The following is a 27,996-nucleotide window of genomic DNA, read 5'->3' as shown; positions in this document are numbered from 1 at the left end:
TAAATTGAATCAGTCAATTGTCGGATTTCAAAATGTGTTTTTACTGTACTTTATTACACTGTATACACAAGGAACGACAGGGTTCATTTTGAGTTCGTTCACACACTATAATTTGCCAGATGCTTTTTATAAATTTAAACCATGTATTTAATATATTATTTATATCACATGGAGCTATCCATGGTTTTATGCAGTGATGAAGTTATATCGGATTAACAAAGAGGGCGACATAACAAAAAACTTTAAGTTCAGTATACTTGAATTTACTTTCTCTCCCCATGATCTAACACGTTGTTTCAGATAGGCCTACCCCGTAAAGTAAATACCGTAAATAGAAACAACGCTAATTTGCTGGTTCGAAAATAAGTACTTTTAGAATACTATTGCAACATATTAAATAAATCCTAGTTATTGTTTATTTCCTTCCCTTGGTGAAGGTCGTAGTCATTTTGCACAGTAAGTATTCAAAGTTTACTCATAATTGTTGGCGAGTATTTAACAAATATATAAATAATTGTATAGTCTCCTACAGATAAAACCAAACCTACCTTCGCTACATTTAAATTATTCCTTTTTGTTTAAAATAATAAAGTATTTGGAAAAAGAAACCGAGCTAAACCCATCTAAACAATAAAATTGAAACCCGGAAGTCACCCAGTCAAGTCCGATATTTCAATACAGTACTTACTATACATTGAATGTTTTATTAGTACAGTACTTACTATACATTGCCAATGCTGGTCCTGTAGATACATTTATAGGATCCTCGCTTTCCAGTTTTTGATATGCCATTCGTTCACGGTACTTTACAGGGTCTTCTGGTGGATGCGATGACTCCATTGCTAAATCGTACAATCGTATTTTTTTATGTTTACCTGCAGGACTTTCCATCAGTTAGAGTCTAAAATAAAAATACAAAGTTTCAAGCATGAACGACTTGTGACACCGGTAGTAAATCCCAATCGAGTTTCGCAACAGATCACAACAAATATACAGTACAGCACTGTTCAGTCCTACAGTTACCTTTTATATATGAATACACTAAACTATATACAGAGTTTGTACAAACACTAATATCAGTTTGATCCAGCTCTAATGCAAAGCTGTAAACATTCTTTATCGAAGTGACCTTCCGTGATTCTAAAAAATGCTCTAACACGGATGACGAGCGGTTTCTATTACAATACACTACCTCGAATGACGTCCGCCCACCAGTTACACCACCGGGGCAATTATATGTGAATTATTGTTTGATGTTGAACAAAAGCTAGATAGAACATAGTGGCTGTCACAGATGAAACACATTGAAAACCTTCACCCCAAAAAACCCCAGTGACAGCATGTAGCAGCCACCAATCCAGGTACCGTAATATCACAAATATACACCCTACTATTACATAGGGCGTGTACAACACACAAGGAAATAGTTAAAATAGTTCTTATATAATCGTTTCATTTTTGTTTTATTCACGCTCTGGTCAGCAAAAACACAGGTGTGTACGGTCATATTAAACACATTCGTAAGGCTATATTTTTATAAAATAAATTTATTTTTAACTTGGATTTCATGGCGGTTTATAGAAAAGTATGAGCCACAATGCATTTAAAACAATTCATTCTCTTCTCAATAATCAATTGGGTTTTTTATGTAGCAAACGGCGGGAAAATCACAGCCTACAAAAGCTGGGATGCCCTGCAGAAACATAACGTCTTAAATATCAAAAGAGTTCTGGGTTCGAATCTCGGTTGGGGCGAGATTCCTCATCTCATCAACAGATTTCCTCATCTTATCGTTTCAAATTAATTCATACATTTTCAGTCTAGTATATTGCTGGGCGGTTTAGAATTTGTTCTGTGCCCGTGGTGCTCAAATGTAATAGGCCTATATTTAACATGGAGGACCAAGTCGTATAATTATGTTTCCTATTTTAGTATACAGATTATTAAATATAAATACTTGCTTACACACTGATCAATCAGATCCTGCAACTTCCATGTCGCTGTTATGTTGAATGAACGTCCAACAGTCGAGAGCTAAACCACGTGCCACATTCTAATTTGCATACTTCCATGTGGAATATACCATGCGAATCAATCCATTATTATGCGATGTGCTTTTTTGTTATTTTCAGCTGTTATTTGACAACACGCTGAATTAATCGATTTATTTCGAAAACTCTTTAAGAGCGGCAAATCCAGCGGGAGCAGACCAAAACCATGAGAAAACGTTGCGGGAAAATAACTAACGTGCTTGTTGAAATGTTATGATAACGGACTCAGACACAACGTTATAATATGATATATGATGCCATTTTGTCATTCATTTTTCTCTGTACTTATCTCAAGACCGAGAGGGCGTAGTCAATATATATCTATGTTTTGTATTTTTATATCACTAGATGAATTAATGATAATGAGATACCTATCCAGCGTAACGGTTCTCTGTAAATTAAAATATATATATATGGGTTATTCATGCTTTAAGTACATAGATACGAAAATCAAATGTCTCACATCGTGACAAAATTATCAGACCATTAGCCTAATATGTACCTAATTGGCATGTATATGAATATATGAATAGAATTTTTTTTTATACATTATAAAGAAAATCTATATGGTCTGATGTGTAGACTTAATTCAAGTGAAAATATTAGTCAAAAATGTTTTTTTTATTTATACGTAATTTTACTTACTATGGACCCGATATTTGAAAGAATATCAATGCATTCACTGGTATCATATTTTTGCGTGAACTACGTGCCATACTTCCAAAGTGCGCCACCAATTACTACGGAAAAACGCACTCGCATAGTTTTGCGGTAAAATCATGGCGGAAAACAACACAGGCCTGAGTTCCGCTATTCCGGAAAAAGATGCAAAATCTAGGGAGAATTCCGTTAAGATCATTTGTCTTGGCGATTCTGCTGTTGGAAAATCCAAGTAAGTGTTGAACACAAACTTCTGTTTTGCTAATAAATAGGTAAATAGTAGCTCAGGTTGTCTACAAAATCTAAGCCTGACTGTCTGAGTTGATCGGGGACGACAGAGCCCCGTACGTACGACGACTGTGTTGTGTAGGCCTACAATATTTCTGTCAGATGACACGATCTCTGTCAAACCGTGGCGGCGTCCATAGATACGGATTAGTTTGCTTTTGTTGAATTGATAAAGCCTAAAATATAAATTTGCTGTCCAGACTCAACCAACCGTATTCTCCTATTTATATTAATATTATAAAGCAAAAAAAAGACCAATTTTCTAGATTTTTTTCTAGTGAATTGAGAGAATCTACCATTTGTATTCGAATTAACCTAAAATAAGGTCAACTATTTTTTTAAACATATAATTTTTTTTCAGGTTAGTGGAGCGTTTTCTAATGGATGGATAGTATCCTTTTATTAAATGTTAACTAATTTATAAAATTATGAAACTACTGTACTGTAAATAAGCCTTGTCTACAACTATCAAACTTTATGTGACAAAAAAACCTGATGTGCCCATATTTGGACACATCACACTTTTTTTTTGTCAAATTAGTTTGATAGTGTAGACAGAGCTTGATTGATTGATTGATTTTATTCGATATTCATACACAAAAGTTAAAATATACAATGTACAAAAAGAATACCAGGATAACCCATTAAGTCGACAAATAAAAAGTAAACTTATTTCCAATGGGGTCCAATCCGTATTAACTGAAAAGGTGAGTGGTTGGGCCTAGTACAATATATCATTAAGTTGGACGCAGTAAAAATAGAAAAAAAGAAAATACATATAAGACAAGATAACATCAAAAAACAATATTAAAAAATAACTTAATTAAACTGATATTCCAAGCTTAATAATGATGAATCTGATATATTGTTTTTATTGAATCATGTTTCATGGAGTAGCCCATCAAACAAAGCTGATCATTGGGGCCCTCGACAATACAATACGAAACAGTACACAAATACATATCATAAAAATTCAACCAAAAAACACTAACTATAAAGATATAAAAATTGCAATAAAATAATAAAATTGCAATATTACAATTTTCAAGCTCCAGATCATCATTATTATCATCATCATAGTAATAATGGTACAGTAGATAATCTTTCTCATTTTTAGATATTTTAGATAATAATCTACAACAGTGTACTTTGTATACAATGGAATGATATTTAATAATCTCATCATGTATATTGAAATCCTTAATGTGTTTACAGTCAACCTCAACAGCTATCAACCTTTGCTCTTACACTTTTTACTTACAATACTAAAATTAATGGAAAAGAAGTTACTGTAGGTGAGTAATACAATGTATATCATGGTATCTTTATTTTTGAACAAGAAAATTACAATATTACATATAAAAATCACATCAAAAAGTTAACATTTATGTATAAAAAGACCATCGATTTTACAATAAAATTACAATATTACAAATACAATATAATAATATGAAACTGACATCAAAAAGTTCAAATTTAAACATAAAAAATTATATATATAAATTATATTATAAAAAGTAATGATAAAAATATTTAAAAATACATCATTGATCAGACAGTTCGGTTATTTAATAAAAAAAATGTGTCATATTATTTAATAAAATATATGAAGAAAATAGAAGAATTTCAAAGATCATTTCAACATCACAATACATTTTACAGTGCATAACATCTATGCTATAAATCCTTGATAATACCTATTATATCATTGAAGACCTGAGAGAAGTGACAATGAAAAGGCTGAAAGTAATTTGGCTACTTATCATGTTGAATTTATTCATAAAGTGTTTCTTCTATTTAAATGATGTTTTAAATGTAACTTTTTTGAATTTGTTATTTATTCATACTTGGTATCCTCTTCAGTCAAAGACTGTTCTCACAGAAAGCACAGTTATGATCAGTGGCTGTAGTACTGTAGTACACTGGGGTAACCCCTACTTGTCTTGAAAGATGTACTAGGTTCTTTTGTTTATAGTAATATTCTTATTTTCATATTTTTTTTAGATTTTTGGGATACAGCAGGTCAAGAACGATTTAGTAAGATGCATCCTTCATATTATCACCAAGCACATTCCTGTATTCTTGTAAGTTTCCAATAAAATTCTTTGGTATAATTTACGTGTACCTCACTAGGACTAAATCGAGGCATATTCTCAAGTTTGTTCAATTTATTTAACACTGTTTTTAGTGCTTCAGTGTTACACACACATAAATCCAAGCCTTTGTTTTTTAGGTAATATTTGAAATTTATATATTTTTGATAGAAACAATAATGTAAATAAATGAACTGTATTTCATTACTTGACACCTTCAGACTACTCAATGTTAAGGTGAACAAATTGTCAACAAAGAAGTAATTTGTTCCAACAAAAATACAGATCAATTTTGCCGTCAATCAAATATTGATATTTAAGTTGATATTGTCATACTGAAATTGAAAATAATTACCGTATGATATTAAATAATATGTAATTATGAACAGAGTATAGTCCCATGGGGTTAGATATGAACTTTGGCGAAATTTAAGTGGTGTGTGCTTATACTTGGATTGCAATAACAATGGAATTTACCTTTTAAAATCTGTCTTAAATTAAGAAGTAGGAACAAGCATAAGACTATTCAGTCATAGCATTAATAATAATATATTAATTTTTTACCAAAGTATATATTTTTTGCAATACATGTAGTAATAGTTTTAGTAATAATAACTAAAAATAAATGAAAGCCACATTCATTAGGGAATATGATAATGTATTGAAGAAGAACAAATTATATTAAGAACATCTCTAATGCTAATAGATAATTATAATAATGTAAATGTTAAAATAGCAGTGTGTAGGAAGGACAGATTAATTATACATAGACACTAAAATCTAGTATAAAGCTAAACAAATAACAAACATCATTAAATGTAATTTATATCTTGATAAAAATAAAATAGATCTGTTTTATTTGCGAAAAAAGTCTACATTACTCTTATTTTAATACAAGAACAACTTGGTTTATATGTGCAACTCTGCCATTAATTCTGCCATTTATTCTGCTGTATGTGAAAGGTTTATTGCTACTTAAACTATGTCCAAAGATCATTCTAAGTAATTGCTCTTTATACAATACATTTCCTTAGTGCATGATGAATAATTTTGTTTACATTCCCACAATTGCTTTAGAGTAATATTGTGTATACTGAATATAATTGAACAATTTACTAGAGTGTCATTCATATTATGTAGCAAGTTCTTGTGCTGCTGTAATTAGTGTGTGTGCTACTTTTAGTCTCATTTGCCGTCACTCAATTCTCATCTATTGTACATAGAATAAAGGCATACAATATTTGGTTATTAATAATTGACTACCAATTATAATAAAGCACTTGCTTATTAAAACAATAACACAATATTTTCATTTCTGGGATGAAAATAAGAATGCCTGTGGAAAGATTTATAAATCTTTCTACAGTAATTTGAAATTATTCACTCTCCATCTAAATGCTACCAAAAATTGTACATACGTTTCCCATTCTCACATTTTGTATATGGCCCACTTTTGATAAAAATGCAGGAAATAATTTTGTCAGTGTGATCGCAAAAAGCTATACAAAACAACCTGACTGCTACACATTTCTAAAATTGTGTAGCAAAAAATACAATTTGCCAAACTATGTTTCTCGACTAAAAAATCAGCAATTTTGCTAAACAAAATTTTAAAATGAAATTTTTCCCTGAGAAATATAATAATAACCACATATTATATATATTAATTAGTATTGATAGAGTGAAGTAATTTTAAATGTACAATTGTCTGTTTTGATGGTAATTTACAGTTACTGAAGAGCTGTCTATTGATTCTTTGCTTTCAATCAATATTCTAGGATAGATATTTCACAATGCGTCTAGTACAAGACTGTGTCAGACACTAACTAGCCACTGTCCCTTATGATTAACTGCTGCTCTATATTTATAAAAATCTATACTATAATATTCAGACATCAAACTAATTTGATTTTTCCACCATAATAATTCTCTTATATGTTTAAGACACAGTATAATGTACAAGTATGACATTTGTGTATTTTATTATTTACTAATTTTCTTAAATTTGTTACAGTAGCTAACATAGGTACTTGTAATTTGGGCCTTACTTAATTTAACTAAAATACTTTAGCACATATTTAATAATGTACATTGTATACAGTAATGTACAAGTATGGCATTTGTGTATTTTATTATTTTCTTTAAAATATAAATGGTTTTAAATTTGTTAGCTAACATACAGTAGGCACTTAATTTAACCAAAATACTGTAGCACATATTTAATGAACAAAAGAGTGATTTAATTCTTCTAAAATATATTTTATAATGTAACCATATTTTCACTGTTTCTTTTCACAGGTATTTGATGTTACTAGAAAAGTGACTTATAAAAACCTACCTACGTGGTACAAAGAACTAAGGGAATACAGACCAAATATACCATGCTTATGTGCAGCTAATAAGATAGATGGTAAGTTAGTTAGATATACAACCAAGTACTAATGAGATAGAAACATTTAACATATCAACATTGATGTTGACACAAAATTATAATGTTGCATGTAATCCCACTTAATGTGAATTACAAATTGTACTAATAGTTAGTAACCATGGCAATATCATTTAAACAAGGTTGTCATCAGCTGTACTTAACAAATTATTGCTGATATTTTTATAATTGTTTTACTGTCATCAACATATTAAATCCATTATGAGTGCACTGCTTAAACACTAATGTATTACAGTATCTTGTTTGTGTATCTTTCTAAATGTGTGTTATTTTTTTTTAAATCTACTTTATATTCATATATTCTTTTAAATTGTATTACCTTTTGTTATAAAATATGTTATAATCAATATGAGCAATTTTATAAACTTGCAATTTTGTCTTTTTACAGTTGATTATAAAGTAACACAGAAAGCCTTTAATTTTCCAAAGAAATTTAATTTACCATTCTACTTCGTATCAGCGTCAGATGGAACGAATGTAGTTAAAGTAAGTACTATTATGTGTACATTAGCAGACAGTAAATACTTCATCTTTATTCAAAGATAGAAAATACACTTTCGAATTAAATTCAATTATTTAATTCTGTCAAGGACTCTGGCTCGAAAATTGTCTTGCTTGTCACATGTATATATTAATTATAAAACATTAAAAATATGATAAAATGGAAAAAATATAAACAGTACGGCAACAAGGGGTAAAATACAAAAGCAACAAATGCATAAAAAGGGAATTATTATAAGAAACAGTCTGCTACTAAGAACTAGGATGTAAAAACCCTGGGATTATAAGTATATATTACTTTATTAGGAAAGATACCTACCCATAGGGCAGTTTTCAAATTAAAATATTTGCAGGGAAATTCTGGTCATTTTGATAGATGTATGCAATACTGTAGTAAACATTTTATAATGAATAATCAACGAATGATCTCCCTTTAGTACAGATAAAATGAAAAGATACCAAGAACATTGCAATTTGAAGGCAATACTTGTATTCAAAATCAATACTTGATTAGCTAAAGAATATCTATGTTATACACAATATATATTTTGCTATATTAATTTGCATAGTGTACCTTTAAAAAATGATTAGTAATACATACACCTCAATCAACCAAGGTAATTTTATTTTTCATGGTACACACATAAAGCTCTGTCTCAAACTTTATGTGACAAAAAAATGTGAAGTGCCCATATATGGACATGATGATATCATATCACTACCATATTTGGGCATATCACTACCATATTTGGGCACATCACACTTTTTTGTCAAACTAGTTTGATAGTGTAGACAGCTTTACAAAAATATAGTTCTTACAGAGAAACTACAGTCAAAGCAGAATATCAATAGACATCACTACTTTAATAAATATAGATTTGAAAAAATGTTGCAATATCATTTGAATACCTTATTTTAAATTGGTTGAGTAGAGCAATGTTTAATAAAAAGCTAATAATATTTGCCATGGAAACATTATAATTTGTTTCATAAAAAATCAACCTAACAATAAGGTTTTGTTATTGAATTTCATTGTCAATGATTTTAGTACAATACATTATTTTATTAAACAATATTGAAAATATCTTTGGTACACATAACAATTTATGTTAATCTAGATAACATCTAAAAAGGGGTGGGGGATAGGAGGTGAGGTTAATTATTAGTATAATACATTATGTGGGGGATAGGAGGTGAGGTTAATTATTAGTATAATACATTATATTAAGTGTTTGTACTTGTAATGAAGCCTTGTTGTTAACAGTCACACCCTGGGTTAAGTTCTAAATATAATCTGTTCTTTTTCTAGTATGAATGACAATTATATAATGTACAAAACATCTATCTTTTCTTAATAACACAATAAATGAAAATATTTATTTTCTAGTTATTTAGAGAGGCCATAAAACAAGCAGTTGAATACAAAAATAACTCAACAGATTTTATGGATGAAGTCATGCGAGAATTAGAGGTAAAGATTTTAATAAACTACATACAGACACGTACTCCCATATTAAATAATGCAGCTAGTAATCAGCGCAAAGTTGTATCTTGATCTACCCATTTTATACACCTGGGTGGAGAGAGGAAAATGCAAGTAAAGTATCTTGCCCAAGGATACAAGCATTGCGGCCAGAGTTGGATTCGATCAGTAATCCAACTTCACACCTTCACATAATTTAATATATTTTTCTCAATAGTATTTTGAAGATATGAAAGTTTCACCAGATAGTGGTTTAGAAACGGCACCAAATTCTGAGGATAAAGACGAAAAGGATGACGAAGATGAAACAAATGTTGCAACAAGCAAATCATGACGGAAAATGTAGCAGTTTTTATTAAGAATTTATTAGTTGAAGATGTAAGATGTACCACCAATTTATCTTAACCATTCTGGGAAGCCTGAGCTGAGTGCTTTATCTGTGGTGTATGTATATATATTACAGATGGACGATTTGCCTTGTATTTCTCTACTTCAAAGTGAAGGGCTAAGGTATCCATTCACTCTATCATTAGTTTGGTTGTTTTATTTTGGGCAGGGGAGGGGGTTTGTTAAGCAATTTCTAAACTAAGGAAACTTATGTCTTGGGTCTTGCTATGTCTCGCATTTTTGTCCACACACAGTTGGTAATATTACAAGATGCAATATATGTGGTAGGGGTCTTGTATGACAAGATTATTTGTGTAAAGAAAGATTAGATTTATCAATTTGACCAGAAATGGTCAAGTTTTGATTCTCCGAAAAGATAATTAGTGAACCTTATAATTGTTATTAATAATTTTAATTATATTAATGACAGTACAGTACATCATTTTTTAAATAATTTACTCAATATTTAAAATTAAGAATATAATATGGTTAGAACTTGAAGTTCCCATCCAATTGGGATAATTGACCCAACAAAAAGTGCAGCCAAATCTATTTTGCACTTTAACTATATGTAGGATGTACCAATTTGACTCTTGGGTGAGGTGAAGCGCTGTAATTGACCTTTAACCTTCCTATACATTCATTGGAAAAATACCTTGATGTAAACTTGGTACTCTTGAAGCTTTAAATTTAAGTTTAAATCTAATTGCTCACAAATTCAATTTAAGTAACTTAATTTTATGACTATACCTTGATTATACAGTAATTCAGCCTAACTCTCTATTTAAATGGAAAATGTTTAGGTATTTAATAATACTAATTAATTATTATTATTATACAGTACCTTGATTATACAGTAGTTCTTTTATTTCAAAAATAAAATTTGTAGGTAGTTTGGTATAATTTACTTTAGTAATAGAATGAAATCAAATCAAACTAAAATTAACAATCTAGTAAAAGATGATACAATATAGACTAATTCCATTTAGAATTCCTATACACTGGAAAGCCCTTATTAATGCAAAGTGCGCCCTCATAGAAGGGAACCGCCGTCCAAGTACTTTAAGCATTCCAGTATTGATTTGCTATGTGTTCTTGTTTAATGCAAAGTATTGGAAATTAATGATATGGTAAAAATAAGTATCAGGTCTACGCTATCATGTGACAAATATGAAATGATGAAAAAATGTGATGTGCCTATATATAGACAGGATGATGTCATATCACTACCATATTTGGGTATATCACTACCATAATTTGGGCACATTCCACTTTTTTTGTCAAACTAGCTTGATAGTGTAGACAGAGCTTTAGTATCAGGTGTACTGGAATTGTTATATATAGCATAAGAGTTACCATATTCCTATTCTGTTTGCTACATTTTATACCATGCTACACATACACAGAAATGTAAAATAAACAGAAAAGTATTTTATATTTTATACACATCCAACAGCGAGTAACTCGCCAATTACAGGATGGATAAACTTATAATTTATCGTGCTTATAAACGAAGTCTCATTTGAGGCTTATGGAGTGGAGTTGAAAGAGTTACAACACATGTAAAGTAAAATATAGTACTGGCAAAGTAAATAAAGAATTTATAATAATATATTGATTAAATGTGATTAATTTTTTTAAGTTTTCATGTGGTGTATTTAAGCCCCTAGACTTATTGTTAATAGTAAATATTTTGGTACACTATGCAAAATGTTACACAGTTGTTGCGCTCCATTCTTATAAATAATAGTTCAATCAAAAATATTGATTAATAATGTAGTTGGGTATAGTATTGCTTTAAATTGTGTGTACTTTATTGGTACGGTACCATGTTAACTATCTCATAAGCAGTAGCTGATGTCCATGCTTTTGAGCCTTGATTTCTGATAGCTTTAGATTATCAAATTAGTTTCACAAAAAAAGTGTGATGTGCCCAAATATGGTAGTGATATGCCCAAATATATATCCATATCCATATATGGGCACATCACATTCTCTTTTCACATAAAGGTTGATAATGTAGGCTTTAAACAGGAGTATATTATATTATATTATATATAATATTATATAACCTGTTATAACATGTTACTATTAATTTATTTTTCTGATTATGATGAAATTTATGTTTTTTCAAATTTTAAGTTAATAATATATCAAATGAAATATTTTTGTTTTTATATTTTCTATATTTTATGTGTTACTTTAGTTTCTCTGTTGCTTTCTAAGCAAATGTATCAAAATGTATTTTGTGCTGCTGTGTTTATTTGCCATTTGCTTAAACTCACCATAATAAATTGGTGTCAAATATAAAATTTGTTTAACTTCATTTATAATAAATCATCCCTGTGCTTTAATAGTAAATTACTGGGATAATGGTCAATAGTAACAGTGGGATAGGTTACTAGCTTTGAATTAGAGCAGAGTTAGTTCAAACTCAGATGGCCTGTATTAAATCCCCTTGAACTCAAATGTTGGTACCATACTCTGAAAAGTCTAGGAAACCATGGATTATTTTTCTGTAATATTGCTGTGCGCTTAAATAGAAACTTGCCTCTGAATTTGTTTTTAATGTTTATGCTTATGTATCAATTACAACATTTAGATAGTGAACTATGCTATCTCTATGCTTACAATCAATGCACATCTTGGATGTAAAGACTGATTCAGACTGAGCATAATAATTGTATTGTAAATAGGAGCCAAAGAAATTGGTTTACTGTTAATTGTAACCAAGATGATGATGAAAATAAACTTGTTTGTTTTAAAGACATTGTCTGTTTCTTCTTCTGTTTCAGGGCCGTAGCCAGCATGAGGCAGACGAGGTGCTTGTCCTGCCTGAAATTTTCAATTTTCACCACCCAATTCCCCTGCACAGATTGTCACATTTTATATAAATAATGATATTTAAAGCATCTTTGCCTCGTCTGTTTTTAACCTCTCGCTACAGCCTTGATCATGTACAATGCAAACTGTACATGAACTACCTATAGGATATAGGCACTGTGTCATCAGGTCACATGACAGTCTCAAAACATACCTATTATGATCAAGAGAAAATCTTCACAAGTAGAAGATGGTTCTATAAGAAGTCCCTACTAATTGCAAAGTGAGTATATTTTGTTCAAGAACACAGAGAAGAAGACATTCATCTAAAGTGAATAATTTGACTTCTTAATTATATTTATATAGATTTTGCAATATTATTCAGAGTGACACCTGTACCAACCTTTCGGTTATCTAAATACATAATATAAAAATACAAATATTTTTCTAAATACATTCAAAGTTGTCTCTTAACTGGCTAGGCCTAGCCCTGTGGTACGATCAGGGCTGGGAAGCAATAGCATGACTTAGCTTCCAACCCCGTCTTCTCTAGTCTACCTATACTAGCTAGAATCACCACGAGGCTAACACTTCCTAATACTGTATCACTAATTATTTACATTCGACTATTCTTAAATATTGAACATTACCTATAGCATATATTGTGTCAGTATAATATGATTTTACCTTTTCGTTGTGCTTTGTAAATCCAGAATTAATCACGATTGCTGTAGGCCTACATATATAGGTCGTCTGCTGCTTTCCGCCGCCGTGAGCTTAAAAGAAAGTGTGTTAGATGAAAGTTTCCGACACTGTGATTGGTCAGATCTTTTGTTTCGTTTAACCGCTGGAGCGCGCTGGAATTGAACTCAACGTAACGATTGTGCGTCTTTTTGTCGATCTTAACCTAATTAGGCCTGCCATTTTCTGCTACTTACAATATTTTAAAAAGTGACTCATTCTCTACAGTACAGTTCTTTTATTGTTCAGTTAAAGCCAATTCTTGCAGTGTCATAACAGATCATAAAAAATTATTGTTTCTATTTTTCATGCATGAACTGTATTATAAGACGCTTGCAATGATTGTTATGTTGTCCGCTTACCTCGTTCATTATTATGTTAATTATTGCCTCATTTAAATATATCTGTGTAGTAGGTATATAAATGCACTAGGCGTTGATTTCAGTTCTGATGATGAGAATAGTATGTCAAGTAATTTTATGACAATCTGCATTTTTATTAAATGCCTTATGACATTGATTCTTACTTGAACTGTATGATGTTTTAAGTGAGATGATAGGCCAAATGCAATCAACCGTGACAAGAAAGAAATAAATGACAGAATTCATTTGCCGATACACTTTAATCTTTATCAAGAACCATCTTATATATTATAAAACCATTCGAACATACATTATTTACAAACACACTAAAATAAACTGATTCTGTATGCATCGACTAAGGTGAGACAGAAGACAGAGCCACACAACATGTAATTATGCTAATTAGGCAGTTTGCATATGCAAATATTAGTGAATTTCCAGGTGTCATTTGTGATACCCTGTACTGGAATATCAAAATATAAATCAATAATTAGATGAAATTATTAAAGTTTTCTCTAATTGTCTAGAGTTTAAAATAACATTAATTATTTTACAAGGAAAATATAAACAAAAATAAATTGTAAAATGACATGTGATAAATATCAACAAAAAAGAAAGGCTAATAATAAAATATTTAAAGTACAGTATCATCACTAAAAAATAATAATCAATAAATTTTCAATATAAAAAATAAGCAAATAAACAATAAACTTCAATAAATACTATTTATCATTCTGTACCTTCTGTATTTGCTAATATTTTGCTCTAATAAAGCTATATAATGTATTTATATATATAAACAAAAGTTGCTATCATTAAAATCACAACATTTTCAAAACAAGGTGTATATCGATTGTATTAAAATCAAATTATTATTATTAATTTTATTATTATTATTATTTTTATTTAAGCAGCACATTTCTGTACAATTTGACTGACTCTCTGTCACAATTTACACTAGGATGGTTAATAATGTACAAACTCACCAAAATAACAAATATTTGTACACTGAAGCTGAATTGTGGTAAATGTTAAATAATTAAACTTTCCATGAATGATTGAGAAATAAAGTATTTTCTATTCTATAATCTCATCATACTCCGACAAGTTTTACCAAAAGTGTTCCAACAATTTTAAACTGGGCTGTTAATAAATAAACTACATTATTTGAACATCTTTTTGTCCAAATTTGAAATAATTGAAAATGCGCCATCTATATATAATTTATCATAAATATGGAAAAATCTGTTAAAATATCTCCTCCTCTGTGCAACATCCTGATCATAAATATCTAAGCTTTGGTATCAAAAATCTAAATAAGGAGAAATTAGAAAGCGCGCAAAAATAATTCTATTCTTTTTTAAAATACTGCAAAAATATAATAGGAAATATGATACAAAATGAAACAAGAGGAATACACCCACACACAAACCTTCCATTCTTAAAACACATTTCACCTAAATTAAAAATGCTGGATGTAACATAGTAAAACAACAAAAGTAAACACAATTCATATAATTCTATGTAAATCTTCAATATATCCAAATTATGAACTTATTTAATTTACATTTATTCATATTTACATATAAAGTATATGTCTATTCATATCTATCCTCTTCAGCAATAGATTTTGTGCAAAAAGTCTAGAGAAATAAAACCATGTTTTATGTAGTATGAATAAACAGGCTGAACAGTTAAAACGTCCATCACATTCGGTTCTCTGCATGCTATTGTGATTGGTATATTATCCTCATGTTTACTATCAGTTTATAAACTATTTTGCACAATGGTTTGTTGAGAAATATCGCAAATATTTTGGCAGTCTGTTAGGTAATAATAATGGTTCAACTTGTGACCAATCATATTGCAGATAAAAAAAAGTCAAATTGTATGTTCAGTGTATTTTCCATTTTCCAAATAGTCACAATTGATGATAAAGATGAAAGAAGATGCAGAGAAAGACACTCTCTATCTTGAATGCTGTTAAATATAATCCATTTAAAATCTTGCATTTTGGTGTCATTGTCTTGCTGTGTAATTTGTAACTTAGTATACTTCAGTCAGACTAGTATAGAAACACCATAATTGGATATCTGAACTATATCCTAGATAAACATTCCAGAAACGCTCACATTTTACAACTTTTCGCTAACGAGCATCATGTACTTCTAATCTTCCTGAGATTTTTTTCAATTGTTAATCGATGGCCAATACGTGTAACTCCAAGTTCGCTAAAGTCGTCTTTTGAAAGTGCCATAAGGTGTTCGCCTGAGATTTCATTTTCCAAAAAGCTATCACGATATTCTCCGAGTTTAAGACTAACTAGCCAATCAGCAACATCCTCTGGCTGCCATTCACTCAGTTCTTTGTCGTTGAAAGAAGTTGAAGCTGTAAAAATAAAATGAAGTTGAATATTATTCACTGAATAATAACTCCAAATAATAGATATATTATAATTATCACAATGTATTGGAAAGTAAAAATAAAATAATTTGGCCCTTAAGCTCTGTCTACAATATCAAACTGTGCCCAAATATGGTAGTGATATGCTTAAATATGGTAGTGATATGACATCATCATGTCCATATATGGGCACATCCCATTTTTTGTCACATAAAGTTTGATAATGTAGACAGAGCTTTAGAATACTTTGGATAGGGAGGGGTTGTATAGAGACAGAATTAAGAAGTTCACAAACCTTGGAATGAGTTTGATACAAGTCCGTTACTGATTTTATTAGATCCCGCATTTGAACGAATGGTCGCCATTTTATCATCTTGCTCTCCAATTGGCTGGAATGAATCCCATGGTTCATTGGATAAGTTTGACAAAGTTGACACAGAAGACATTGAAGAGATAACACTAGCTGTGTCAAATGCATGATCACGACTGATCCTTTGAGGTCTGTTGTTGATATCCATAGCTGGTGGTGGCGGCACAATTTCCAACACCATTTGATTAATGTTTTCACTATTGCTTGGTGGAGGTGGTACGCCTAAATTTGGGTTAAGTGTTCCATTTGGACTACTATTCTGGAAGCGAGTTAAAATTGATGAGAAATTATTTTGAGACTGATCAATAGTTTTGCCTTTGTGAGTGCCATTAAATTGTTTGGGTTGAACTACAGGAGATTGACTCCTTGAGTCTGTACTATCTAAACCATTTTGCTTAGGTGTACTGGTTTTAAAGTTTGTATTACTAAACCCATTTTTGTTTGATTGTGGAGTTGAATTCCTTTCGAGTAAACCATCACTTTGAGAAAGTTTTGTGTTTGGGTTTCTTTTCGGAGCAACAGTTGGAGGAATTTTAACTGGTTTTGTTGTTTGCGGAGGAGGATCATTCCACAATTCAAAACTATTTTGTCTGCTTTGACTTTCATTACTGGTGGCTTCCATTTCTTTTTGATCAAGCCTCGACTTTCTTTTAGCAATGGCTTCCAACAAAGCATCATGAGTTGATTTAGGTCTTTGTGCATTGTTCTCTCGCTGACGTTTTTGAATTTTTTGCTCAATCGTTTCGTTACTTTGTACGTTCGCGTTAAACTTAGCTTTCCTTTGTAAGATCTCGGCTTGTAAACCTGTAGGTGGGGGTGCGCCAACTCGCGGTGATTGATTATTTTGATTCATATTTCGTTGTCGGGCGGCTAATGCGATCTGCATAGCATGCGACTGTTGAGGATCACCACCTTGTTCTAAACTATCCTGTTCCTTCCTTTTCTCTGCAGCACGTGCTATCGAAGCCGCAAATGTGTTTGGCTCTCGAGGTTCGCTCTTTCGCCTTACAGGCATACCACCATTCGAATTGATTTCTTGGGTTAATCTATTACTTTGTTTTGCTTGTATTGTATTATTATTTTGAGGAGGTTCAATCGGAGGAGGTGGTGGAGGAGCGGGAGGTGCTCCATGAGAAACTTTCGATTTGACAGGGGGCGTTTTAGGATTAAATTGTGGAGGTGGGTTTGCTGGTGTTTGACCATTACGCTTCTTCTGTTCACGCAGAGCAAGAGCTCTTGCAGGAGATGGACTTGGCGTTGATTTCTTCGGTTTTGGTTCCGGTGTAACTGGAGGTGCTGCTGTGTCCAAACTGATCATTGATTTTGATCGTGTATTCAATGCTTGTTGAGGTTTGTGAGGAATGGCGTATGGCTGCGATTGACTAAAATGCTCCGACACGCTTCTTTCCATTTTCATAGGCACGCCACTATCAGTACTACTTTGACATGAGGAATCAGTTGCTAGAGAGTACGAGGAAGCCGGAGACGACCTCAAAGATGAATGAGCAGAATCACTGCCACAATTTGACGACCTCCTAGGTAACGTATTGTCTGTTGGATCACCGGTGCCTTTAGGATTTCTTCCCATTGTTCCGTAACGGAATATAGGAGTAGCAGGAATGACTGGTTTGTTAGGATTTGAAGATGTTGACACTATTGATGTTTTGCTGCCTTGTCTTTGCAAAATCTGATCGAGGTGCTGAGAAGACACTCTCTTTGATGTAGGCCGTGATCTTATTGATGCAATCTTATTACTGCCTTGACTACTGGTTGATGATGCATCACTTGCAATTGAAATACTGTCATCATCTAAAAGACAAATTTAAAAAGATATTTAAAAACTAGAAGACTATTTATAACAAGATCCATGAAAAGATAGTAACTCAAAAAAAAAGGAAAATTGAAATAACATACAACAGCTTAATGCTTATAAATGAAGATTATTAACTAAAAAAGAGTAAATTGTCAACATAGTTAGCTAACATTTTGTGATTTCAAACATTCATAAATTTTTTTAATAAAAAACAATGGTGATCAAAGTACCATTAGCAGTGACGTAACGCAGATGCCTGAGGCCCCTGGTTTAAGAACCAAGTGGCCCTCCAATGCTGGAGACCTCAGACGTTTTTAACTTTTTATTTTAATGCCTGTTTTTCCTCTGGGCACTGCTCAAAGGTCCCATAAGCTTCGGGGCCTCTGGGTTTAGCCAGTGAGCGCTCATAGCAATTACGCCACTGACCATTAGTGGAAATAAGGCAAACAATCCATAAGACAATAAATATTGGAAAACAAATTTGGCAAATTATATAAGATTTATGATAGACATACATTATTTTTGTGTTAAGACTTTAGATGGAACTAGTTTAGTTGTTACATGAAAGTATTAGACAATCTAATATGAATAGTCTAGAAAATCTAAAGATATTTTATGAAGTTAAATTTGTTTAGTTGATGGAAAACCTTTATCTACCCAATAACCATAAGAATTTATTTTAAGCATAAGAATTCCTTGATATTAGTAACAATAGCAATAACCCATTAAATTCAAAGCATGTGTATATCCACACTTGGTGTTATAACAAACACCATTTAACTCACACAAGGGAAATGAAACCATTGATCTATGATGTCACATTATTTATCAGTAACATAAGTACTCTTTAGTAAAAACACAGCACATTATTTCAAGCACTACTATATTCAATCCACTCAGGACGCTGAAAATCTTTAATTGTGTCACAACTGAATAATTTAGACATGAATCGAATTTATAGCACTATACTGCAAACATGATAATAAATTGAAAGTGTAGGCTTTAAATTGAAGAAAAGCAAGTGTGAGAAAGCTTCTAGGAACTAATTAAATTACCATATAAACTTAGTCTGGTATTGGTTGACCTCAAAGGTGGTGGTGGGGCTAATTTAAAAAATAAGTTACAATTCTTATTATTCAAAGAAATAATTATGTTATGTGCAAATTTATAGTGTTTTATAAGTAATATAATAATACATTAGAGCTCCATAGATGTCAACAAAATAGTAATATTGAAAGATTAAACTGTGCATATATAAAGTTGTTAATAATAATAATAGTGTTAATTAAATAATGTATATCACCAATAAATTAAATATACTGTATCTTCATAATTAATTAATTTGTAAATGTAATAATTGATTTAATAATGGTGGAGGAGTGAAACTATATTAGATACTTTAATTAATTACTATATTAATAAAGAAATTGGTAGATTTGATATGCCATCAAAGTACAGGAGAGTGCCTCACCTTTTCGTTTGTACGAGCCATGCGAATCTAGGCTAGGTGTACGTGGAGTGATAGTCTTCTCCACAGTCACTACTTTAATCACCAGAGTGTCTGGACACTTAGAGACTATTTGAACAACTCGATGATGCTCTGCTTGACGCACATCTTCTCCGTTAATCTACGATAAGGAGGATAAAAAAATCATCTTATGAAACATTTATCCAGTCAAGTTGATCAAGTATTCAGATTAAAAAGTGAAAAACATATTAAGTATTCGGAAATATCACAGAACAAACACACTAAAATACATCTGACATAGAAAACAAAATCTAACATGCTCTAAAATCAAGTACTAACGTTTAAGATATTGGAATCAATTTATTTAATTTCTATTACTGTATATTATATGGAGACTTTTTGATCCAGCTCTGTTTGTTTGCTATTATTAAACATTTCAAATTAAATATAACTGATTTGTTCTAAATTGCCATTGGTCTAAAACTGGAATCAGAATAATGGTGCACAGGGAGGACAAATTGAATTAAACTGATTGTGTTTTATACAGTAATCTACTTTTATAGATGACCGAACTTTATCCTTGAGTAATCTAGTCACATGATCTGTTGGCACTAATTCATTGGACGATATAACATAGTACTTTGATACGAAAACATGATATTGAGATCCACACCCAAATATAATGATATAAGAATGATGACTAGTGCTAAAGAAGGTAAACATGTTTCAGTATTGTATATGAGGTAACAATATATTTGAAATATCTTTTTTTCAGATATAGGAAATATATACAAATTAAGATTGCAATTAATTTAGCCCACTTTTCATTTAACGAAGTAAATCCAAATGACGTCAACAATAATGGCAAAGGCAATCTAAGAAATGTCTATTCTTAAGAGCAATCATTGATGCTTTTATTATTAATTACGTGAGGAGGATGATGAAAGATGCGGAGCGTTTACTCATTTAGGGTGTGGTCATTATTAAACTCATTTACATTTGTTTACATTGAGTCATGTAGAATTACTGTCAGTTGGAGGAAGACATTATTTTCTTATTTCTCAAATATCATTTTGTTAATTTTGTGGTACATAATATAAAAAAATATGTAGATTAATAGTATGCAAACTTGTGTGTCAAATATTATTTGTGACAAAAAATGAATTGTTTGTATAAAAAGTCGGATATCCTAAATGATGGAAATGAAAACAGATGATAATATGGTATTTTTGTATCAAAACCACACTTTAGAAATAAATTAATTATAGTATTTGACCTGTAATATTCCCATGTGAAACATATATAAACAGTTAACAATTATGGAATAAACTTAAATATTCTCTCAAGTGACAATGAACTGTCCTTTTTAACCAGGGCCATAGCCAGCATAAGGTAGACATTTTCAAATTTTCAACTTTCACCACTCACCCCAATTTCCCAGCACAAATCGTTATATTTTATATTAATAATTATATTTAAAGCATCTTTGCCTGGTCTGTTTTTAACCTCTCGCTACCGCATTGCTTCAGACTGTAAATATTTAATTACTAAACTAAAAAATGATCATGGAATTTTTTTTTTAAACCATATTTTAATGAGGGTGATCCATTGGGAGTGGAGTTGTCATTTTTTGGACTTGAACCCAGGACCCTTGGAGTGGTAGCCAAGCATCATAACCACCAAGCCACAACTCCACTCCAAATATGGTAACAATGTAGACAAAGGGCGTGTGGCGCAGTGTGCTGGACGTTGGACTACCGATCGTCAGACCTAGGTTCGAATCCAACTCTCGCCGCATTGCTTGTATCCGTAGGCAAGATACTTTACTTACGTTGCCTCTCTCCACCCAGGTGTATAAATGGGTACCCAGTTAGATCTACACACAACTTTGCGCTGGTTACCGTCTGCATTATGGGAGTATGTTTCCATACGTGTTTGATCCCAAAAAAAATACTGGGGTAATAATGCTTGTAAAGCGCCTTTGAGCATGATTACTCATGAAAAGGGCGCTATATAAATGTGGTATTATTATATTATTATTATTACAAACCTCTAGAAGAAAGTCGCCAGGTTTTAGGCCAGCCTTTTCAGCGTTACTACCCTGGTCAACTGAGTCCAGATACTGAAGTGCTGGGTTCTCTGATGTTGGCTTGAATACCATGTCATGTTTACCTGAAAACAAACAAACAATCATTAATGTCAAATCAGATTTATTTGTAGTACACACAGTTGATAGATACGGTTTGTCATGATATATTTTAGATTAATTAGTTATTAGTAATTCAAATAATTAAATTACTGTACTTTTTTAATAAAGTAACTATGCATCTAGGTTCTTTCAAGAATAAAAATCAAAGTAGCTATTTAAGCTTTGAATTTTTGAAGTTTGAATTACATTTAAGAACATTTGCAGAAACATTCTTGAGGGGAGTTTTTTGCAATTTACGGCAGAGTAGGGCAAAACTTCCCAACTTTGTAAATGATTAATAATGTGAAATAGTAAATATATGAATAGTTTTAGTTAAGTTATAAGTTAAGTGCTCATAATTAATCCTCAAATATCATCCAAGGTACAGTGTTGTAAGTTGTTTTAACGATATTAAATTCTGTAATAATCGCATCATCATAATCTTAATTTTGTTATTCTAAATAAGCCCATCTAGTTAGTAGCTGACTTATAAAATTGAGTGCACAATATTTAAAAAATACATAAAATATGTAAAACTAAGCGTGTGTAAATATTTCCTATAATGTTAGAAAGCAAATTTAATAACCTTTTTATTTTAATATGCACTATATAACATGGGTCTACAAGTATGACCACAAATTTTATTTTAAAATGCTAGGACATAACATGAGCCCTCAATGACCACAAGACGGGTTTTGTCAACTTTTGGTCGATCCTCTCATTGCAAAGTTGTAATTGTATATATATAGTTATATACTATTTTTAAAACATGGGTAAACATGTTCCCCTTATTATCCAATTAAATCCTCCATCACCTGTGCTTAAACTAATACATGTTTCTTACTGTTTATATAAGTATGCTCTGTAGCTTTTTTAGATTGATCTGAAAAAAGAAAATTATACAATAAAATGTCCTCTTGAAGAGATATCTAGCTGTTGAGGTGGATAGACTCTGAAAAAGGATGGGTACTTACTCTTTGCGCCACGTAGAACAAATCCAAATCCCTTCTTGCCTCGTTTTATAGTAACAGTCTTGAGAATGTGTTCATACGTTGCACCACTGAAAGAAAATATATTTAATTTTTTTTTTTTTTTTTATTTAATATAGTTATTAAACAGTGGACATAATTATGTATCTAATGTCATAACCACTATTGGGAAAGTGTGATAACAATTACCTCAAAGTTTAATCTGTGAATATGACAATTCTATGAATAATTAATCAAATTTTACATGACCTATAGCTGAACTTATCAAACTCGAAATAGAGTTATAAATTCAGAGAAAAAAACAGATACATTATGATTTCTGACAAATCCTGCGATGTGTATGGCATTGAACTAAATACGATGCAGCAATGAACAAAATGTGAACATGACAGGTAGATGTATTGTTTGTCAATGTTACAAGAGTGTTGGATTTATCTCTTTAATTAGCTAATTATAATTAGAAGTAGAACAAAATCGCACATCCTTTGTTCAGTACAATAAAAAATTGTGCCGAAAAACATCATTTTACTTGGGATATGTACTTTTACTTCATTATTGCATAATTTCCTTATTAATATAAAAGACAAATTGGTAAATAAGTACAATAAAATGAGTACAGTTTATTTTTAAACTCAATTATAATGCGGTTTGTAGAAACATGAAGGAAATAAAATGGTTGAAGCAAACATGCTAATGGACCATAAGTCCTTCTAAATTAACAACTCATTTACAATGTCTGTGAAAACATGGGGTAATAACCTAGTCGTCATTGCATAATTATATCTAAATAAAACCCATTTAAGAACAGCAATGTAAAATAACATTAAAACCAAAATAGATTATCAAACAAATTATTATATTATAAAGCCCATTTAAGTCATGTAAAAAAAAGTAACATCATTAAAACCAAAATAGGTTACTGTATATCAAACAAATTGTTATATTATGGAGTATACTCAATCTTATTTCACAGCTATACTTAAGTCTAAACTGGTGTTATAAGCTTCAAAAAGTAGCCTATAAATATGTATATTTAATACATATGATTATATAATGCTGGTATAAAAATAACTGGTATACTAATGACAAGACTACATCTGTCAGAAAAAAACCTTCAGATAATTCAAATTGTGAATTTGTAAATAAATAAATAGTTTAGATAGTACTAAACAAAACTTATGAATTTCTAAAATAATATTTTTAAGTGACAATAGTATTGTTACTTGAAATGAAAACAAACCAAATGTCAATTTAAAAGAAATGACAAAAGGTTTCAAATACTCTGCTCTGTTTGCCTTACTTCAAAATCCTAGCATTCTAATTAAGCTATAAATAGGCTTTAAAATTAATAAATATTAATTAGTAGATTTCTTAAAATCCCCAAAACTGGAATATGATATCAACTACCATTACTGTATAATGCAATGATGACATTCCTATAAATAGAAGCAGAGTGATAAATATTAACTAACCAATATAACATAACATGTGTGCTATATGTAGAGATAAATATTAATTAATACCTTCACAACATACGTGCCTAAGTGGAATTAACAAGGTATGTTTCTGTTGCATTAAGTATACTCATTTGTGATCTTTCAAAAATGAAATGATTTTATCATGATTAAATATTAGGTCTCTACTTGAACTCTGGCACAGTTGACACACTTGTAAAAATGTGTGATCGATCGATCTTGATTTCCCCGAATTTCAGATTTAGAAAGAAAATGGACAAAATAAATAATACTGGCTAAGTAGTAGATCTTTTTTACTATGGACAAACATTTAAAACAAATCAAATTCAACGTATTACAACGTTTAGTTTACTACTAAGTAAGTTGATTAATTTATATGTCTTGATGTTTAATTTTAAATGTAAATAGGCTGGGTAATCATCAAGAATAGTCCTGAACAGGGAGATGAGCACCCCTGCCCACCGATGGCTTTCGGGATCCCTTTGACCCGGAGGGAGAGTACCCGTCAGGGTCCCTACCTAGGGTTACAGGTCTCAGGTTTTTAGTTGTTTTTTTTAAAACTAATTAGTGTTCCATGACCTTCTCATCAAAATTAATGTCTTTCATTGTTGTGCTATGTCAACATAATGTCAATGGAGGCGAAATGTCCCCAATAATGAGGATAGCTATGGAAACAAGTAACAAGTAAGTAAGTTCATTCCATGATAAGGCAAAAATGAGGAGATACAACTACTATGGTAGATATAATCTTATGCTGGCAGTGGCAGACATTAAAAGCTGAACTTATCAATGAAAGCATATCAAGTAACTGAAATACATGAAATACCACCACTATGATGTACAGTACTACCAGATTAAATTCAAAAGATATGTAACTTAGAAATCTACCAATTACACTCTCGGCTTGAGATGAGGAAGCTATAAAAAATATTCCACGAAATCAATGAAATTCTGGAAAATAGAGTAATTGTATTGAATATTAAAATAGAATTTATCGGGAAGCGTGAGATGGATAAACAAGACTAGTTGTGAGTCACCGTTGGGTGGTGTCTTGTTCTACGCCACCTGTAGGTATTTTAATCACCTGATGTAGTTTGATGATGCTGGTATACTATTCTTTATTCTATGTGGATGTTATTATTGGAAAGGTATTATTGTTATCGCTTATAATTATTGCCGTAATCATTTATTTGAATCTTTTCCAGGGTGGCTTATTCACTTGCATCATCCACTCTTTCAAACAAAATCTAATAATTATCATTTTTATAGCATTTTTATTCCATTTTACTTCCTTCTATACAAAAGGAATTTAATGGCCTTTAGTTACAATATGTTTCCATGGTGATTTCAAATATTACAATACAATATTATAATTTATATAATAAAGGAAGTTGTTATAATTTAGTTGTTTTTATAATTTTTACTTCTCACATAAGTATGAGCTAAGAACTTGAAGGCCAAGGTACGACTACATCGTAATTAATGTTTTTCATAAAGTTGTTGTTAATTATCTTTTTTTTCCCACAAACAATCTGTTGGTTGGAAAAATATGTTTATTACAACTGAACATGTAGCTTCAGTGGCTTTATAACAACAAAACTCTTACTGCACTTTTACTGAAAATCAATACAATTAGCTTTTATAGTCTTTCTTTTTTTAACAATAGCCATTAAACTACAACTCATAGGAAACAGTGGTCTACAATCCATTGATTATTTAAGTCAGTATGAATTGTAACAAACAAAGAGAACAGCCATCAGAATATCCTTAAAGGCAAATGATCAACAATCAAACAATATTTACTGAATGATTCATGTTTGGTGTTCCCAACAGATCCCACCAAAGTCAGGGTTACACCTATTTTAGTTTGATGACTAAGCAAGCAGACGTAAAAAAGACCAGACCATCGAAACTAAAAACTGAACTTGCCAGGAATAATAACACCTGAACACAATTGAAAATAGCACATTGATTGAACCTACAAGAGTACAGAATGAATTTTTTAAATATAAAACAACATTTGCAACAGAATGAAGATAATTGTAAATACTAATAAACATAACATTGTGATAGAAGGAAGATATGAAGGTAAAACAAGAAGAGGAAGAAAAAGGATAGCTATGCTTGATAGATTAAAAAATAACAATACATATTCGGAACTAAAAGAAGAAGCACTAAATAGAGAGGCATGGAGAAAGAAGACTGTCATGGACCTGCCAAATGGACAAAACAAGACAATAAAACATATTTAATAATTAAAAGTACATTTTTAATTTAGATAAAAACATCAATCAAAAGCAGACACAAGAGTTAATTTACCACAAAAACTGACAAACAATTTCAAGCCTGAGGCGACACATTTTACAAGTCCCATCAGAGACAGGAAATGTCAACTCCTTCTTCAGTATCAAGGTGGATAATATTTCATACATATTAAATATGAGATTGGGGTCACGTTTAGGTCAAGTTCTTTACACCTTTCCAGAAACAGAAGACAATCAATATTTGTAGAAATGTATGTTCCAATAAATAGATAAGTTCTCCAAGCAATGAAAAGTTTAACTTTGGACAGCAGAAATTCTCCCTATGGGATGTTAAAATGTCTGTCCACTAGTGGGCAGTTAAAATGTGCTTCTTGGGGTCTGCAAGTGGAATTGTTTGAATTTCTTTCATTTAAATGGTCAAGGCAATTATTTACTTGATACAAAGTGGTTTACTCTGTAAATGTACGTTAATTTTGAACTAACTACTGTATTTTTTAGATAAGATAAGATAAATTGTTCTATTGTCATGACCACAACAAGGTGAACGTAAAAATTGTCTTTATTTTCAACCTGGCATTGGCATTAGAGTCTTTCTGAAAATCTGTATAAACAAATCAGAACAGTAGTAATACTAGTATACACATTTATTGATTAGATACAACAAGAATTAATCTACATATTAATTATTTCAACAACACTCTACTTTGTATAAGCGACTATGAACCATTATTATGCTAGACAATAAATAATTGTTTTCTCAAGCTGTTGTAGACGCTTGTGACTCAAACTACCTGACCTTTGACACAACTCATTAACATCTCAAGCTGGTCTCTAAATAAGAGACCCATGATGGATTTTAAAAGTTGACCACAATATATATCCTCATAGACAAAGTGTACAATAGTCCATAGCTGGTGTTCACTGTTTGTTTTTGTTGATGATGAACTTTTATTAGTTGCCATTGTATCATTCACCACCTTTTGAGACTGAAAACTGATTGACAAATAAAACCATGCATACTGTATACATGTTGATAGAGACAGTAGTTCATAGGTGAGGATCTCTGTTTGTAATGTTGATGAAGTTTTAGTGACTGTTGGAAGTGGCCACCATGCTTTTTAACCCTGAAACCTTATCAAAAAGAAAGTGATAGCAATGGAGAAATATATCAAGCAAATAAAAACAGTT

The 27,996-nt window shown here is 31.0% G+C and overlaps 3 protein-coding genes across 16 annotated transcripts in view; 1 reads left to right on the top strand and 2 right to left on the bottom strand.

The window, feature by feature from the left end:
• LOC144851296 (anoctamin-4-like) overlaps window positions 1-1,999 on the bottom strand; it is a 29,157-nt gene extending 27,158 nt beyond the window's left edge. For 3 of the 5 annotated variants that reach the window (XM_078708766.1, XM_078708767.1, XM_078708778.1), the window contains exons 1-2: window positions 1,966-1,998; window positions 723-901 (exon numbers count right to left, since the gene is read on the bottom strand). In XM_078708766.1, coding sequence (XP_078564892.1) covers window positions 723-891 — 169 coding nt within the window. In that variant the 5' untranslated portion in view covers window positions 892-901; window positions 1,966-1,998. Of the gene's footprint in view, window positions 1-722; window positions 902-1,071; window positions 1,182-1,965 lie in introns of those variants that run through there. The other 2 variants (XM_078708763.1, XM_078708762.1) reach the window with 2 other exon arrangements.
• An 805-nt stretch (window positions 2,000-2,804) lies between these two features.
• LOC144858861 (rab-like protein 2A) lies at window positions 2,805-12,651 on the top strand. Its single transcript, XM_078714997.1, has 8 exons — window positions 2,805-2,943; window positions 3,361-3,390; window positions 4,215-4,294; window positions 5,004-5,083; window positions 7,391-7,502; window positions 7,930-8,027; window positions 9,430-9,513; window positions 9,743-12,651. Exons 1-8 carry the CDS (start codon window positions 2,831-2,833, stop codon window positions 9,857-9,859), a joined length of 714 nt encoding a protein of 237 aa, XP_078571123.1. The 5' UTR covers window positions 2,805-2,830; the 3' UTR covers window positions 9,860-12,651.
• A 1,428-nt stretch (window positions 12,652-14,079) lies between these two features.
• The window catches only part of LOC144851195 (SH3 and multiple ankyrin repeat domains protein 2-like), a 57,478-nt gene continuing 43,561 nt past the window's right edge, over window positions 14,080-27,996 (bottom strand). For 7 of the 10 annotated variants that reach the window (XM_078708760.1, XM_078708752.1, XM_078708756.1 and 4 more), the window contains 7 exons: window positions 23,055-23,140; window positions 22,925-22,963; window positions 21,943-22,064; window positions 19,896-20,052; window positions 19,480-19,527; window positions 16,537-18,420; window positions 14,080-16,226 (listed from right to left, as the gene is read on the bottom strand). In XM_078708760.1, coding sequence (XP_078564886.1) covers window positions 15,997-16,226; window positions 16,537-18,420; window positions 19,480-19,527; window positions 19,896-20,052; window positions 21,943-22,064; window positions 22,925-22,963; window positions 23,055-23,140 — 2,566 coding nt within the window. In that variant the 3' untranslated portion in view covers window positions 14,080-15,996. The remainder of the gene's footprint in view (window positions 16,227-16,536; window positions 18,421-19,479; window positions 19,528-19,895; window positions 20,053-21,942; window positions 22,065-22,924; window positions 22,964-23,054; window positions 23,141-27,996) is intronic. The other 3 variants (XR_013614169.1, XM_078708754.1, XM_078708753.1) reach the window with 3 other exon arrangements.

Source organism: Antedon bifida, chromosome 1 (assembly GCF_963402885.1).
Source record: "Antedon bifida chromosome 1, ecAntBifi1.1, whole genome shotgun sequence".
Classification (NCBI taxonomy): Eukaryota; Metazoa; Echinodermata; class Crinoidea; order Comatulida; family Antedonidae; genus Antedon; species Antedon bifida.
This window is presented reverse-complemented; position numbering and strand designations above follow the sequence as displayed.